General features: G+C 38.2%; 2 protein-coding genes and 1 long non-coding RNA gene across 4 annotated transcripts; 1 reads left to right on the top strand and 2 right to left on the bottom strand.

Annotated features, from left to right (window-relative positions):
* Positions 1–368: 368 nt before the first annotated feature.
* Positions 369–4,430, bottom strand: LOC105142282 (expansin-A15-like). Its single transcript, XM_011049839.1, has 5 exons — positions 4,256–4,430; positions 2,196–2,620; positions 1,915–2,045; positions 1,489–1,801; positions 369–1,361 (listed from the first exon to the last, which is right to left on the bottom strand). The coding sequence occupies exons 3-5, from the start codon at positions 2,039–2,041 to the stop codon at positions 1,058–1,060; spliced, it is 744 nt and encodes a 247-aa protein (XP_011048141.1). The 5' UTR covers positions 2,042–2,045; positions 2,196–2,620; positions 4,256–4,430; the 3' UTR covers positions 369–1,057.
* A 3,964-nt stretch (positions 4,431–8,394) lies between these two features.
* On the bottom strand, positions 8,395–15,596 carry LOC105142281 (uncharacterized). The gene is made up of 3 exons (XR_845529.1): positions 15,585–15,596; positions 10,477–10,479; positions 8,395–8,536 (listed from the first exon to the last, which is right to left on the bottom strand). It is a non-coding gene; the product is annotated as an uncharacterized LOC105142281 (long non-coding RNA).
* LOC105142279 (2-C-methyl-D-erythritol 4-phosphate cytidylyltransferase) lies at positions 8,468–12,437 on the top strand. 2 transcript variants are annotated; one of them, XM_011049837.1, is made up of 9 exons: positions 8,468–8,558; positions 8,757–8,912; positions 9,432–9,519; positions 9,658–9,717; positions 10,024–10,086; positions 10,215–10,412; positions 10,502–10,613; positions 10,721–10,938; positions 11,979–12,437. In XM_011049837.1, the coding sequence occupies exons 2-9, from the start codon at positions 8,773–8,775 to the stop codon at positions 12,069–12,071; spliced, it is 972 nt and encodes a 323-aa protein (XP_011048139.1). In that variant the 5' UTR covers positions 8,468–8,558; positions 8,757–8,772; the 3' UTR covers positions 12,072–12,437. The 2 variants fall into 2 exon arrangements, with proteins under 2 accessions (XP_011048139.1, XP_011048140.1); XM_011049838.1 differs by having other exon boundaries at positions 8,469–8,558; positions 8,754–8,912.
* Positions 15,597–15,803: the final 207 nt, after the last annotated feature.

Below are 15,803 nucleotides of genomic sequence, written 5' to 3'. Positions count from 1 at the left end.
CTGGCATTTTTTTTGTTTTACCCCTGGTGTTACAGCGTGCAGTTTTTTGTGGCGGAGGTCTTGCTGTAAATCTGCTGGCATGATCTTCAAGATTCAGCAAAAGCTGTGAAGCTTTTGCTTTTATAATGCTGCATTTACCAAGATATTGATTTCCGAATCCTCATCAGACTTTCGTGCACATTAATTACTCTTATCCCCTCAACCCAAGATTTGACACGATGGATGACACATGATGATATATCAGAAAGTTGAAACCAGTATCAGTCCACAACAGTACAGGCACTTACTGTTTGCAAGCTGCACTGCAAATCTCATGATCAGTTGTATTTGTAGTAATGGTCGATTTTACAAGAGACTAAGCCTTAAAATAAACAAACCACGCTCCAATACTTACCTTCTTTTATAATTAATATCGAAGTTCAAGATACATAGGAAGCTGTGTATGCATTAACAACAACTCCTAATTACAACTCACTCAATGCCTGAGCAGAAAAAAGATCGCCCTTGGACATCTCTTCATTTCCTCTCTTTATAGTAATTAACTCTGTTACAGGTCTGAAACCACACGCATGTATCCCTATTTCAAAAGGATTCCGTCTTTGGGCGGGTGAAAATCTTTTGTTCACCTCAGCCGAGCTTTCAACAAAAGAAGAAACAAACACAACAAAACCCCCTTACACTTAGCTCAAGTTGCTATGCTAGAGGTTATCTAATTATTAATACCAGTAGATGCACTCTGCAGACTGAGGAGACCCCTAGATGTAGAGGTTGATTCTTCCTCCAGTAAAGCAAATTAAAGCCCAACAACGCCACGAGAGTCAGGCAAAAACTGATATGTATGGGGGCATTTTCAAAAGAACCCCGCCATGCATGTCACGTTTAAAACACCATATGTACTAGTAACACTAAACAAGGACATAATATATAGTAACAAACAGGACAGGCAAAAGGTACTTAAAGGGAAGTTTAGTTAAAGGTAAAAGCTAGGGTTTAATTTGAGTGCTTGAAATTGTGATTTTGGTTTGATCTTATTAGATTAAGGCGTGGGATTGAGAAGTTAGAACTGCCTTCCCGTGTAGGTTTGGCCAAAAGCCCAGTTGGATGGAGCCACGTTGTTGGAAACCACCGTTCGTCCATCACTGGTTGTGACCTTGAAAGAGAGGGCTTGATTATTCAGATAGGCGTTGCTCTGCCAGTTCTGGCCCCAGTTCCTAGACATTGCCTGCCAATTGCTTTTTGTCCCTTTTATGGAGACCGCGACTACATCACCAGCTCCTCCAACATTTGTTATCAGCACCAGATTAAAGTAGGAGTGCCCATTAATCGTGAATCTGATGCCACCACTCTTTCTGCAAGCAACCCTGCATATATATCGTCAAACAACAAACAAAGACAACAACTGGTGTTAATTATAGCCTGTACAACCATATCAAAACAATGGAAACAGATCATATGAATATTATTTGTTGAGTAAAATAGGGTGGAGACCTTCTGTACTGGACGGGCACTATTCCAGCTTTATACTGGGCGATCTTTTGGAAAACAGGCTGAGAAAGATCAAAGTGTTGCTGGGGAGGGTTACACCACCCGCCGTCATTGTTAGGAAGAGCATTGTTTGGCGGGCAAAAATTAGTGGCTGTGACAATGATGGACCCTCGTAAGCACCAAATATTGTCATTTACACACTTTATCTCATAGCAGGCTCCACAGCTCAAGCCATTGTTGAAGAGAGCGGTACTCAGTGCAGCTGTGTTTGTCCCATACCCCTGGCTATAGAGATTCCCATATCCACAAGCACCACCTGCAGAAGCAACCAATCATATACGATGAGAAAAGTTAAATAGCGGGGGCCAGATTTAAGAGCAAACAAGAAATTAAAATGAATTTTATCATTTTTCTTTCTTAATTTCTTACCCATTGTTCCAGATGCATCACCTCCTCCATAGAATGTTGCATGGGCACCAGTCCACCCAGTCCCATAACCTTTGACAATCTTTAACATTGTAAGAAGAATCACTATGGTGTATCCAAAGCATTCCATTTTCCTTCCACAATGGAAAACCAAGATAATGGTTAGTTAGAAATCAAGAAAACATTTTGAGACATAGCATTAATTGAGTTGATAATAAACAAGAGAGGTTAAAAGACAAATATTCGAGGGGGCCGGGACATAAATGATCAGAGTTTGGCCTTACAATGGCTTGATCAAGATTGAAACAGCAGCGGGCAGCAGGTAGCACGAGTGAGGAAACTACAGAGGATGTGATGGGAGGAAGTGAAGCAATTGAGTTGTTTATATAGACAAGAATGCAACTCGAGGAAGTGGATTGTTATAATATTGTATCAGTATATGGGCAAATTAATTAAGAATAAAAAATTGAAACTTGAGAGAAAAGTATGCTAACAGAAACTGAAAACTGTTGCATATTAAAAAGATTTCATTTTCTTTTTCAATGTCCTCTTCCTTCTAGGCTTGCCTAGTGGTGCAATCAATGAGCTTTTTGACCTCCATTCTCTCAAAACCAAGATACCTTGGGAATACTCTTAAAGAGGGGTCTCGACTCCAAGTGTATGCAGTAAGATATCTCAGGCAGAATGTGTGAACTTCAACTTGCCCTGCCTGTAGCATTTTAAATTTAAACAGCTTTGAGTCTATACTTGAGAGAATAGCATCACTCCAAATGTTAACTTGTACCAGAAACTCCTGCGTGTTGAAATGAATCGAATCCAAGCAAAGTAAAGAGAGATTGTAATTATATGGCAAATACAAAACAACAGAAAATTATCCTTCTTTAGAAATTGCCAAATCTCTGGACAGCAAATTTATTCCAGTTTGATCAATTGTTTCGCTTTCGTTGCAGTATCGGTACGTAGCATATTCCAATCTGATCAGCCTACTAGCCTAAGAATACAAGTATCTAGTTAAGAACAAGAATCGTTTAGTGATTATTAAATTTTAACTGACAATAAATTGTGGGGCACTTGTGATTAGTAATTAATTGTCAGCTTAATTTTACGTACTCTATATATACGTGACAGTGAATCGTTTAGTGATTATAGTTAGATTCTGGAATGAGATTCAATTTAGTCGAGGACCAAATTGAGACAACAAGAACCGGACAGCACTTAGTCTGACAGATGAGAGATTAAGTCAATTGCCCTATGCTATTCTTCTAAGATCTGTCTCTAAGAGGAAGAGGCTGAAATTCCAAGCTTTCCCTTTCCCGTCATCTCCACCGTTGTATCCATCTTAAAGCAAACTCGTGTCCTCTGCTTTTTGGAGCTGCTGCTAGTGACAGAATATTAGCACGAAAGCTGGTACGAGTAGCTCAACCCCTACTCTTCGTCATCAACTAACCATTTGTGCAAATTAAGGGTTGCTAATATTAGTCGTCGTATGTATTAATTTTCTCCTCCAACTAGACTAAGCACATGGGCAACGGGTGCTATCTAAGGATAATTCTCTTTGACTTGTTAACTATCATCTTGAATTCTTGATTGATGGTTCTTGGAAGCTGTAAACAGAAAAATGAAAAAGAAATAGTTTTACTTTTGCCCTCTGTTGGGAAATCCACCACTGACTTTTGGCAGCATTTCTATGACAAAGAATCTGATGCGTGGTTTTTATATCCAAGGATATTAGCAGAAAAACTTGACCATCTTAATTTCAGGATCTTATTATATTATTTTGGATTACATGGAAGTGGTTTGCATGTGCAGGCAAACCTTAAAAAATTACTAGTAGCCTGATATATTTTATCACTACCTAGCTCACAACTTTCGATCCTTTTTTGTGACCTTTTCTTTATTTTTATTTTTTTCTTTGTTCTTCTCTTTGTTAAGCATTCTTAGCTGTAACCACATGTATAGGCTGTAATAAACTTTACACCTTGTGATCAGAACCAACTGAGGGCACGGATGAACATGATGATGATGATGCAGGATGGGAACTTATCCTTAAAGTGCATGCATTTATATGTGTATAAATCTTGTTCGCGAAGCAGATAATGGAAAGCTTGGTTTCCATACCGTGCGGATATATTTTAGTATCCGTGAGAAAAATAATAAAGAGAAAGCTGTAAAGTGCTATGATATAATTAGGGGCTCATGCGCATGCTTAACTATCGGTAACTGATGATTAATTAGCTATTCATCTTTCCACGGTGATGCAGGTTGCTCTCTGCAGTCTTCTCAGGGAAATATACATGTATGGATCGATCCGATGGAGAACATTGCACATGTTACATCTACGTACCTTCTCTTTATCTTTTAAACCAGCCCTTCGGTGCTCCTAAAAGAAGTAATGAAATTGATATCCTTGTAAAAAGCCCACATGGATTGGAATCTCCACATCAACTGCCATTACTTACGCAATCTTGATTAAGCATAGCAGCATATATGCAGCTTCTTCCTTTATGTATGGTATATTATAAACTAATAAAGCGAGCAAAAGTTTCTTCTGTGTCAGGCAAGCCTCAGCTGCTATGTGGAGATTCATTATTCCACGCCGCGAAAGCTGAAGGAAAAAGATGACATTAGCAATAAGCATGCGATTGCCATTAATTTTAGACATGTGCGAGGCTCATCATCTGATCATTAATTCTACTAAGTCAAAATAAAGGACCTAGAGTATACTTAACTAGTAGTAAATTATTCTTTGAACAATATTAATTAGTGAGATAAATATTGCTATGTAAGTACGTTATTTTTTTTTAGATTAACGTGGGTGTCCGGGTTAGCTTGCGCGCACCACGACTAATCTCACGGGCCTTGAAGTTAACGACCATGTAAGCCTCCAGTGGCCATCATATGAGCAACCAAAGACTCGAACCTGAGACCACAGAGGGAGCAAACCCCTTAATCCCAAGTTTTTACCACTTGACCACCGCCTAAATAATTAAGTACTCTAATTTATTAGAGTCAAAGACGGGTACATTTCTCCATTAATTTGCACAACGCTTGGGATACCTGGATCAATAAGGTTAAAAACAAGTATCTCAACATGGGACAGTACTTAACGTATATCACAATTCTTGGCATCCTACGGTCATCTGTGTGTGTATGTGTGTGTGTGTATATATATATACATATATACACAGTTACCAGCAATGTTTACCCAAGTAGAAACCAACCGGCCATAAACAATCATTTACTGATGCTTGTTGTCGTTAAAAATGCCGATAAATCCTGCGGGCAGCAGCAAACAAGCAGAATAGTCCAAAACTACATCAGAAACCAAAGAAATTAATACAATTGTGTCTGTGAAGTTTGGAAGTCATATACTAGCTGTTAATTTACAGGTTTTATATGAATAAGGTCACCTCCAGTTGGTTCTGAAGTGTTGACCAGTACTTACTAAAATAAGAGACCATATATAAACTTGATACACAAATTAATCAAGTCTTGGCCAGATCGGACTTGCAGGATGCGTGAAGATTCGAGTACTGTAAGTCATCAGAGCAACCACTTCTTTCAAATGACCAAGTACCTGTTTGGCATTAAAATGCCGACCAATCCTACTTGGTAAAAGAAGATAGCACTCTTTTATAATTTGACTACAGAGAACGAATGGATCGAATGAGTGTCAACAGTACAAGCCCCAGTACTTCAGCAGTTTAGCTACATGCACCTGCGGTCATGATATGTCGTCGGGTCGGTAGAAGTATCGGGTTTAAAAATGAGCAGTTATGTATATGGTTTTCAGTTTTTTCATTTGTATCCGGCCTTAATTTGTAGCAGAACCAGATCACAACTCTTCGCAATTACTACAATATTGTGGAACTAGGACGTGATGCATGTATGTTGTCAATCCATTTTTCTGATACAATTTGACAAGTTGAGTGATCCTGAATAGAATTAATAGCGGCCACAAACTCGTTTCACCCCTATCAATTTAGAGTTGGTCAGAGACGACAGGTTTTACTGGATATGTATATAGCTAAGAAGAGGCTCTCTCTTTATACCTTAATTACCTGGGGCATTTTTAATACCTGTTTCCTTAAACGCAACTCATTTCATACTGGATGACGATTCTTTTCTTCTCCCGTAACCCGATATAAGAATTCCTAAAATGCTATTGGGAATTCCTAATTATGCTAATAGACTAATAAATCACTTGTGAAACTTGCAATTCAGATCGAGTGCGATTTCCGTTTCTGGCAACACTTGTTACAATGTGGCAGCGTTTCCACACGTAGGATTGATCAAAGGTAACAAAATGCAACCACAGTTGATGACTGTTCCCAGCTGGCTACAGATGGATTGATTAATTAGCATCTAACGATTTCTCCGGGTTGGCCAACCTCCTCCGTCGTTAGCAGGCTCTACTGCAACCGGTTTCGTCACACAATATCCAGGCCTTGAACAGGAAGGCATAGATGATCTCCCTCTCTTGATTCCATCGAAAGCGCTCACATCTCCGGCCAGTCTTCTTTCTATTTCATGTCTTTCAGCTCTTCTCCTAAGATTTTGCCTCTTTATGATGGAAGCTAACGTCTCTTTATCTTCTCTGCTGTTGATTGGTACTGGCATTGCCTCGAGACCCATCAACTTTGCTACCACTCCTGGTTTGCACCATACCACTCTTTCCCCAGCCAAAGTTAGTGGCAAACTCAACTTCCTCTCAAACTTAGCACCAAGATTGTTTCTATTCATTCGTTCTCTCAGTCCATGATCACAGCAGACTGATTTCCTGCCAGCTGCTGCCTTACTAACAGAATCCAAGTTCCGGAAAGAAGACCGATACATGGCATCCTTTCCATCGAGAGAGAAGCGAGGATATTGACTCAATGCGTTCCTCGCAGATCGCAAGATATCAGAATTGTTAACACATGACATTCTACCAGCCCGCAAACCGACATCAACATAGTTGTTGAGCTTAGCTTTTCTTGCAAACTCCTCTTCTAACTCTAACTGCAATATCATCTGCTCCAGTGTTGGTGAGCCTTGTTGCGCTGTATCTGCATGATTCATGTGGGTGTAAGGAGAGGTGACAAAGCAATGGTGATCATCGGCGGTATAATTGGCCTTGTTGTGTTGATCGAGTGTAGAAGTTGAGGCATCACCGTTACAAAAATTCCGAATCCCTTTCTTCATCTTGGCTCCTAGATAGTTCTTAAGGAGGAAGAATTAGGACAGATCTTTCATTGGCAAGAGTTGGGCAGTTAGCTATAGCTATAATAGTACTGCCAGCATTTACAAGCCGGCCAGGCTTGACAAGGAGAGGTGAGGTTTTGCCGGGTACCCAAGGAAAGATCATGACCGACAGGCTGTTGATGGGTGAACACTAAATTAAGAACGTGAATGCTGTGACAGGGAGCGGTGCGGCTTTGAGCCAAGGCCTTAATAGCAGTCACATGATACATGACACTGGAGGAAGGGAGGGAACATTGATCACAGGGTTCTTTCCCATTACCACACCTGCAAAACTGAAGGTCTTAACTCATGATTATTAAAAGTAGTCTGTAGTAATAATGTCTGGCCGTGGTTTTGATGATCATCTTAATTAACTTGGATTGGAATATGGATCCTTCAGTGTTATGATTGTCATCTACTAGCTAGCTACATTTTAAAGTGCAAATACGAGCTTGGGAAATATTCGAGCAATTAGCTACTATCTGTACGATGAGGACCTGATCGATCAGCATCCAAGCTCCTAGCTAGCTCCTTATTAATTCAAGAGTACTGGTGGGCGGGCAGAAATGGCGATGCCGGTTGCACTGACAGTATGTAAATAGCTAGCTAATTAGAGTCATCAATGGTAAGCATATAGACATACAAGCAGAAACCATTTTTAAGTTAATTGGGTGAAAATAAAAGGAGATGGCTGGCTGGCTGGTTACTGAGTCCATTAAATGGTGGTTAGTTAGAGTGTTAATAATATTTTTTTTAGATTAATGTGGATATGGGGATGAGCTTGTGTATATCTTTACTCGAACTTGGTTAAACTATTGCAACGGTCTGGTGTGTGTGGAGAACATTCTTTTTTTCCTTTTTTTTTTTTTTGTTTGCCCTTTCTTGTTCCCAACCAAGCCAACCGTGGGAGTCAGCTACGATGGCCTGGATCCGTTGAGCAAACCGTAAAACTAACCAGTGCCACTATCTTTATGGGCTGGTCTGGGCTGGGATGGGCTGGTCTGGGACAATTCTAGAATCAAGTAGAAAAACATCATTCTGCTTTAGCCAGCAACAATATCATTAATGGGGGCCGAGCGGGGCCTTTTATAAGGATCATAGAGTTTTGTGGGCTTTATCAGGATGAAAATAATGGGCTTAACGGCCCATCACCCATGCCAATGGGTCTAGTGAGTGGGCTTGTTTCTTTGTATGCACGCTCCTTCCTTCGTCAAATCAATCCGTTTTATTGATTTTGTTTTATTTGAGATGAAAATACAAACTAAAAAGTTCTGGATCTCGATTGTGTGCGTGTGTGTGAGAGAGAGGATCAACTATTAATCTCGACGAATCAGAGGAGCTGTTTTTAAGTAATAAAAGGAAGAAAGAAGGGATTTTGATTTGCTCTACATCCATCCATCACCTCCCCTCCCCTCCCGTCTCTGGTTAGTTATTTATTTTTATTTTTTGTTTTGCTATGATGTGTTCATTCATTTCAAATTTTCTACTATTATTGGTTTGATCTGTATCGCTTTTATATGAAATTGATTACAAATCTGGTGATTGTTTCTGTTGGATGGGTTTTTTATTTTTATTTTGCAAAGTTTAATATATTTTAATGATTTTGCTGTTAAACGAAGAAGAAAGGATTTGTCGACAATGAGAATGGGAGCTGTTGCTGCGATATGGTGGTTAACGGTGGTTGCTGCTGCATCTCGCCTTTCATTCCTGCACGCCTCTTCTCCATCATCAACTACTGTCCCAGCTTTCCTCTGGTCTCCTCATCATCCTCATCATCAGTATGCATCTACTGTTCCTTACCTTTGCCTTTTGCTTTTCATTTTCCAATTCAAACCAATTACCTGTTTTTCTTGAAATTCTAGCATGATAAATTGGCACTGTCTCATCGTCAATATCTGGATAGCATATGCTATCCTATTTTACGTAGCAATACTGACCCAAATTATAAAACACCATTTTGATATCTCATTAGCTCTTTAAGTTAGGCATATGCTTCCCTTTTCAGTTTTTATATTGTTCCATGGTAAAGCTGTTGGATAATACAATCAATTCTATTGAAATTCATGTAGCAGTAAAAGATTTCCCGAAAAAGAAAAAAAGAAAGTGAAGATCAATTCATCCCTTAAACCTCAACTAAATGCTAATACAACTGCTTCTGCATATGGGATACGTTATATTAATCTTTTTGTTTGCCGTGCCACCTATTGGACTCAAAATGCTACACCCTTGCTGCATATTCTTCTGTGAGTGGTATCTTTAAATATGTTAGATTCTGATCATGGGTTTTCAAACAACAGAATAAGTGAAGTAGTGAATTATCAGACCATTTCTTCAAAAGATCTTGCCAGGTCAGTTCTGTCTGAAGGAGGCTGGTCAAACTTACTGGTACTAAACCCTCCTTTATGCTGATAGCTTGTTGCAAATTTTTTCAGTGTTATAAATTCCAAACACATTTTCTTCAAAAGAATCGTAAAGATATGAAAAGTCCTTCTTCACTTTTTGTTTCATTTTTTTTCCTTGTAGTGCTCAGAAAAGAAAGTTCAGCAATCTGTGGATCTGGCGCTTGTATTTATTGGCAGGGGGGTAAGAAGTTTTGGGGCTTATCATAGGTCAAATATGATGACATTGCATGAGTTCAATAACAATTTTTATTTCTGTAGGCCTGATCTAGTGAACATGCTGCAGGGGCTATTCTCTTATGTTGTTCTTATGCTAATTTTATTGTGGTATTATGCAACCAAACTAGGTTCTGGTTGCATGTTATCTGGTTGTTGTTGATAACTTTGCACTTTGGTAGTTTGATAATTCATTGGAAATGCAATATGCTGCAAACTTTTTGCTGTTTTTAAAGGCCCAGGCCATTAATTGCACACCTTTTGTTTTCTACAGCTGCTTTCCACTGATGTTTCTGCAAACAAAAACACAGATCCAGCTCTTGTGAACTTGCTCAAGGTAACCAAAGCCTCTCTTAACTTTTTTGGAATGGTTTCTTAATTGAAATCAACAGAACATGATTTGCATAATTTTGCTGTAGTCCTGCCTGTTTGTGTTCTGATAGTCAGCATTCCTACTCTGAACAGGTTTCTTATACTGAGTCCAATTTTTCCATGGCATTTCCTTATGTTGCTGCTTCAGAGGAGGCAATGGAGAATTCATTGGTTTCTGGGTTTGCAGAAGCTTGTGGGCAGGATTTAGGAATCAGTAATGTTGCTTTTTCAGAGTCATGTTCTGTAGAGGGTGAAAACTTTCAAAAGCTTGCAAACCTGCACGCCATCAACGTAAATGAAATTGAAATGTTTGATGACTAGTTTTGGAATTTTGGGTGTATGATAGACCTCTTACTTTCTTGACCATTAAAAACGTGCAGGACTATCTGGCTTCAAGGATGGAGAAGAGGCCTACTGGCCATACTGACCTGGTTGTATTCTGTTATGGAGGCTCCAATTCAATGAAAAGACTTGACCAACCACAAAGTGAAAGTATGTTGATTTTTTTTATTGCTAGATGATATCAAAACTGTTTGTTCAAAGTTATGTCTTTGCCAGAGAAATGCTTAAACATATATATATTAACTGGATATATGCAGGTGAAATTTTCTCTGAGCTCATCAGCTCTGTGGAGATGTTGGGGGGGAAATATTCTGTTCTCTATGTTTCAGATCCCTTCCGATCAATCCACCTTCCTTATCATCGAGAGCTAGAAAGGTTTCTTGCTGAAAGTGCTGCAGGAAATGCATCACTGAATTCCACACACTGCGATGAAGTTTGCCAGATCAAATCATCACTTTTGGAAGGAGTTTTAGTTGTAAGTTTCCCTGTTAGCCTTTCATAGGTATGCTTTTTCATGATAGTGCTTTTTTTCTTCCGTGCCTAAGTTGAATAGAAAGACTTTTTGGTATATCATGTAGGCTGTGGTCATTGGTGATGACCTGATTTTTAATGGTAAACTTCTAGTAGTCATCAGGAGTGTTTTGATTTTCTCCATCTCATGCCCTTGAAGAAGAAAAAAGTTTTCTTTTATTAAGTAAATTATTGAGCAAACTCCAACATTCACATGGTTCTCAAGTATGACACAAGGTGAGTACAAGAGCAATACCATCCTGGACTAGAAGAAATAATGGAGAAACAGAATAAAGTCTAAGCAGTGGGTTGGCCAATATAACTTAATTCTATGACATCTTGTCATCCCACTATAATACACCTGCGAGAAATGCCTCAAAGGAGAATTCTTTGATTATTCCCCAAACATTACCAGTTAAACTTATCTATGACCATTTCTAAATCTATTCCCTATTTATTTCCTTTTGTGGCTCTATTAGTGGCAATAAAGTTGAGTTTGGAAGCTAAATCAAATCTTAGTTATCGATAATCCCTCATATCATAAAGTGGGCCCAAGACTAAGTGCTGATTTTAGAAGGCAAAAATCTACTTTGAAATCTAACAAGATATTTGAGTTCCCTCTCTAGTCAATCTCCAGTGAGTTCATGGCATTTAGAGCTACCCTTGTAGTTTTAGCTTCTTCCATGAATTCATACATTCTTGATTCTCCCAAGCTTATTGTGAAGTTGATTCAGCATTATTGTAGAGGCGTCTTAACTTAAAGGGGAGATTTCTTTCTCTTCTCTTTTTCCTTGTGTTATCTTTTTGTGAGTATCCAAGCAGTCCAAGTAAATTTTATAAACTTGACAGCCCCTAATCTTATGCATGAATTTCTGCTGTTTGTCTATGCTGCTATGGTTCATTATACTCATTTTCTTGATATCCTTGTGCCCAGAGTTTCTCTGTAGTCCATTATGTCACCATGTTTATGAGGTCCTGATATCGTGGTTGCTTGTGATGCACCAGGGGATTGTTTTGCTTATCATTTTGATATCAGGCCTTTGCTGTATGATGGGCATTGACACGCCAACAAGATTTGAGGCTCCCCAAGACTCTTAATCGGTTGCATGTGGGGAGATGATGCCTTTGTTTTGTACTACCAAGTACTTTTGTCGTGGGCATTTGTGAAAGAGATTAGTATGGTTGTTATATATAGTTGTCACTGAACGGAGATGCTGTCTTGTATTATTTAAACAACTGTTATCTTATGATGGTAATAATGGAGCATTTTATTGTTTTTGTTAACACACTGTATCATGTACCCTCTTGCTGTCCATGTGCCGTGTAGGGTCTATTCTTGATTTGAGGAGGTTTTGTTAAGTGGTCTGTATATCCATTGAAAATCTAGCCGCTGCAATGATATGAACTTGTGGTGGAAATGACTTGAAAGTGTTTGCTTATCAATATAAAGCTCTGTTATGATCACTATTGACCTCAGATTGACGTCTCGTCTTAATGAATGATTCTGTCTTGTCTTCTTCGTGATCTATCTATTACAGCAAGTGATAGGAAATGATAACCATTGGATATTATTATGGTTTTTCCTTGTTTGCTTGGATTCTATGTGCTTAAAGATTTCCCTAGCTTCCAGGAATTGATGATAATGGAATAATTGCCTTGGTACTTGTGTTAATTTGGCCTTTTTTTTTAATTTATTGTTCAGACTCGTTCTTTGTTTTTGGGCAAGCAAATGAAAATATGGTGCAGCGCGGGATATGCTTGGAGTTCCAGTTCCAAAGCGTCTGTGTCTATTTGTTCTTGAGAGATTAGTTTGCTCAATAACAGGATGAATGATTGATTACTAATAATTATTGGAATCAGCAATCTTGATTCCGAGGCGTGGCTGGCTTTTGTTCAAGTGCCTGTTTGTATTGCATTTCTAACTGCGCGTGTATGCTTTAAAAATGCATTTTATATATATATATATATATATATATATATATATATATATATATATATATATATATATATATATATATATATATATATATATATGATTTTAAAGTTAAAAATAAATAAAAAATTATTATGATGCATTATAAAATGAAAAAAACTTAAGAAAAATACTTGCCTCTCTAATTAAGACCATAAAGCCGTTGTCTTTCTGAAATCTTGATCTGCTTGCTAGCTAGCTAGCTATCGATTTGCCAGTTTCTCCCCTCTCTGAAACCCACACGTTAAGTTCAAATATCCGTCTGGTGCCCTAGCTAGGCATAAATAAATGGAGGTAGCTATAACTCTTAATCAATGTCTCTTCTTTTCTTTCACTATCAGCTTCTGGTTCTGCTGGCTGCATTCCCACAGACTGCCATTGTGAGTCGCGAGACCGACCCACCTTAATTTATACTTGACCATGTGTTTAGCTACATGGCAATTCTAAGATTAACGAGAGAAACTAATTAAGATCGTAAAATATATATATATTCTCTTTTTGCGGAAGAAGGAAAAACGTGCAGGGGTTACTTCCCTCTGCCTGAGTTGTTGTTGTTGATTGAGTGTTGTCTATATATGTTAAAAAATGCGAAGAGCCAACGCAGCAACACGCACGTCCTCAGGGCTTCCCTTGCTGTTCGAGCCAGTCACCTACATTTCCCAAGATTAATTTCCTTAATTTGCAGCCTTACAAAAACTACTCCTTCAGCTTACAATACTAATATTGTTCGTACAAACATGCATGCAGCAGCAGTTCCCTCATTCTGATCACCTCTCGCAGTCGCATGTTTCCTCTACCACTCCCCCTCCTACCCCAATATCCCAACTAGCTACTAGCCTACGTCCTCCAATAAACATCTTTTTTCCCCCACTGCCCCTAGCTAGTATACCTAATCAGGTTTTCCTTATACATTAACATATTTGTTAATTGGCGTAAATTTGTTAATGTCATATATTACTTCCTTCCGTCATATATATATGCTGTAATGTGGAGACTGGAGTATATAGCTCTCAGGATATTTATAATGTACACAACAACACCAAGTACGTAGGAGCGCGTACATTCACTGCGTGTGAGTGTGTGTGTAAGGCAGGATTCTTCTTCTAGTGTATACCAACCTCTCCTCCTCTCGGTATATATACTGATTGTCCAATCCATTAGCACATTCTAGTCAGAATTAGCAAATTAAGCTCACGTATAGCTAGAGAGCTCTCTCCTCTTCCCTTCAAGCTAGCTTCTGATCTGATCCGATCCCTCGCCTCGACCGACCTCTTTCTATATATATTTCTCTTCGATGATTTGTAGTCAATTAATTACGAGCCAGTAATACACACACACACACACACACACACACAATATACATATATATATAGTGAGTATTAATTGGCCTAGCTAGCTAGTTAATTGCTTCGTATACCTTGTATGCTTGCTTTCACCATTAAATATTATTCATCCATGGCCTCGTATGTAAGAGCAGAAAGTGGTATGCAGCCAAGGATGACTTGCCGACTTAACTGATCTGTATAAATTAATGCATCTGCAGTCAAAATTACTACTACTATATATTAATCTGATCAGTCACCACAAATTAACTACTAGCAAGTAATTATTAGTTGGCAAGTTGTCCATGGCTACATGCTACTTTTTGCTCCGCATTCCAGGCCTTCTATCTGGTGATATTATTACTACTTAACCCTTCATTTTACGAGTTGCCTGCCTAGCTACCTCCTTCCACCAAGAACCTACTCCATTTCAGAGGTAAATATTATACACTTACATACAGATGTTCTTCCCTAACTAGCTAGTTTATGCATCATATCATTAATATATATTTTTATTTTTGCAATTCCATGTGCTATTGTTGTATACTCCTGCGCGCGGTCTATATACATACATACATATATATATATATATATATATATGAATGAAAACTGGAAAAAGATAGACTACAGATTAATTTCCACCACAAAAATTTTGAGGAGTACGTATATAGGTTATCTTCCAATTAATCACTAGTATAATTAATTTTAGTCGCAAGTCTGTAGGGAGCATCTACGTGCACATTAACTCTTCTTTCTTTTTTTACTTTTCCTTTTTAACTTTCGCTCAGCAACAGAAAAGCGATTGCCCATTATTTTCCAGGTAAATTAAACAATCTCCATTTTCTTTCTTGCTTGGAAGCCTGAATTTGGAAAATAACCTTACTATGCATGCATGTGTGAATCATGTGAACAGTTTCACATACACTGATGATATAACTAGGGAAAGGGGAGACATGGTGCTGTTTCTGAGGGTGTCATGGCTTTATGGTTAATCAGCAAACTCGCCCATATCAGCTAGGCTTCGAAGCTGGCAGTCGTTCAGTAAAAGATGGGATGTATGTCTAATGGATAGACCCATGTCTCTTGTATGCAACTCTGCTATCTAAGAGGCCTGGGGGGTATATATCTAATGGACGGTCCATGTCTCTTTAATTGAATTCTGTTATATAAGGGGCCCAATTAATGTTTGTATGCTTAATTAAGAGCATATGCATAACAATAGACATTAGTGTATAGTAATTAATTAAATAAATATTTGAGATAAGAAAAAAAACAACTTGTACAAGAACAAACACAGCTCCTGCGATAATGCCATACCATTCTCCTCTTTCTCTCTTTTTTTCCCCTTTTCTTATTTTCTTGTATTTATTTATTTGTTTAGTTTTTTAAGGTGTTAACAAATCATATGTAAATGTAAAATCTAGATTACATATATGACTTGAAATTAAATATAGGTACATGTATAGGTACATATATAGTAATGAATCAATAATACTAATCCTACAATTAAGCTATTGTTCCAATAATTAAGTCATT

This window comes from Populus euphratica, unplaced genomic scaffold (assembly GCF_000495115.2).
Source record: "Populus euphratica unplaced genomic scaffold, PopEup_1.0 scaffold140.1, whole genome shotgun sequence".
NCBI lineage: Eukaryota > Viridiplantae > Streptophyta > Magnoliopsida > Malpighiales > Salicaceae > Populus > Populus euphratica.
This window is presented reverse-complemented; position numbering and strand designations above follow the sequence as displayed.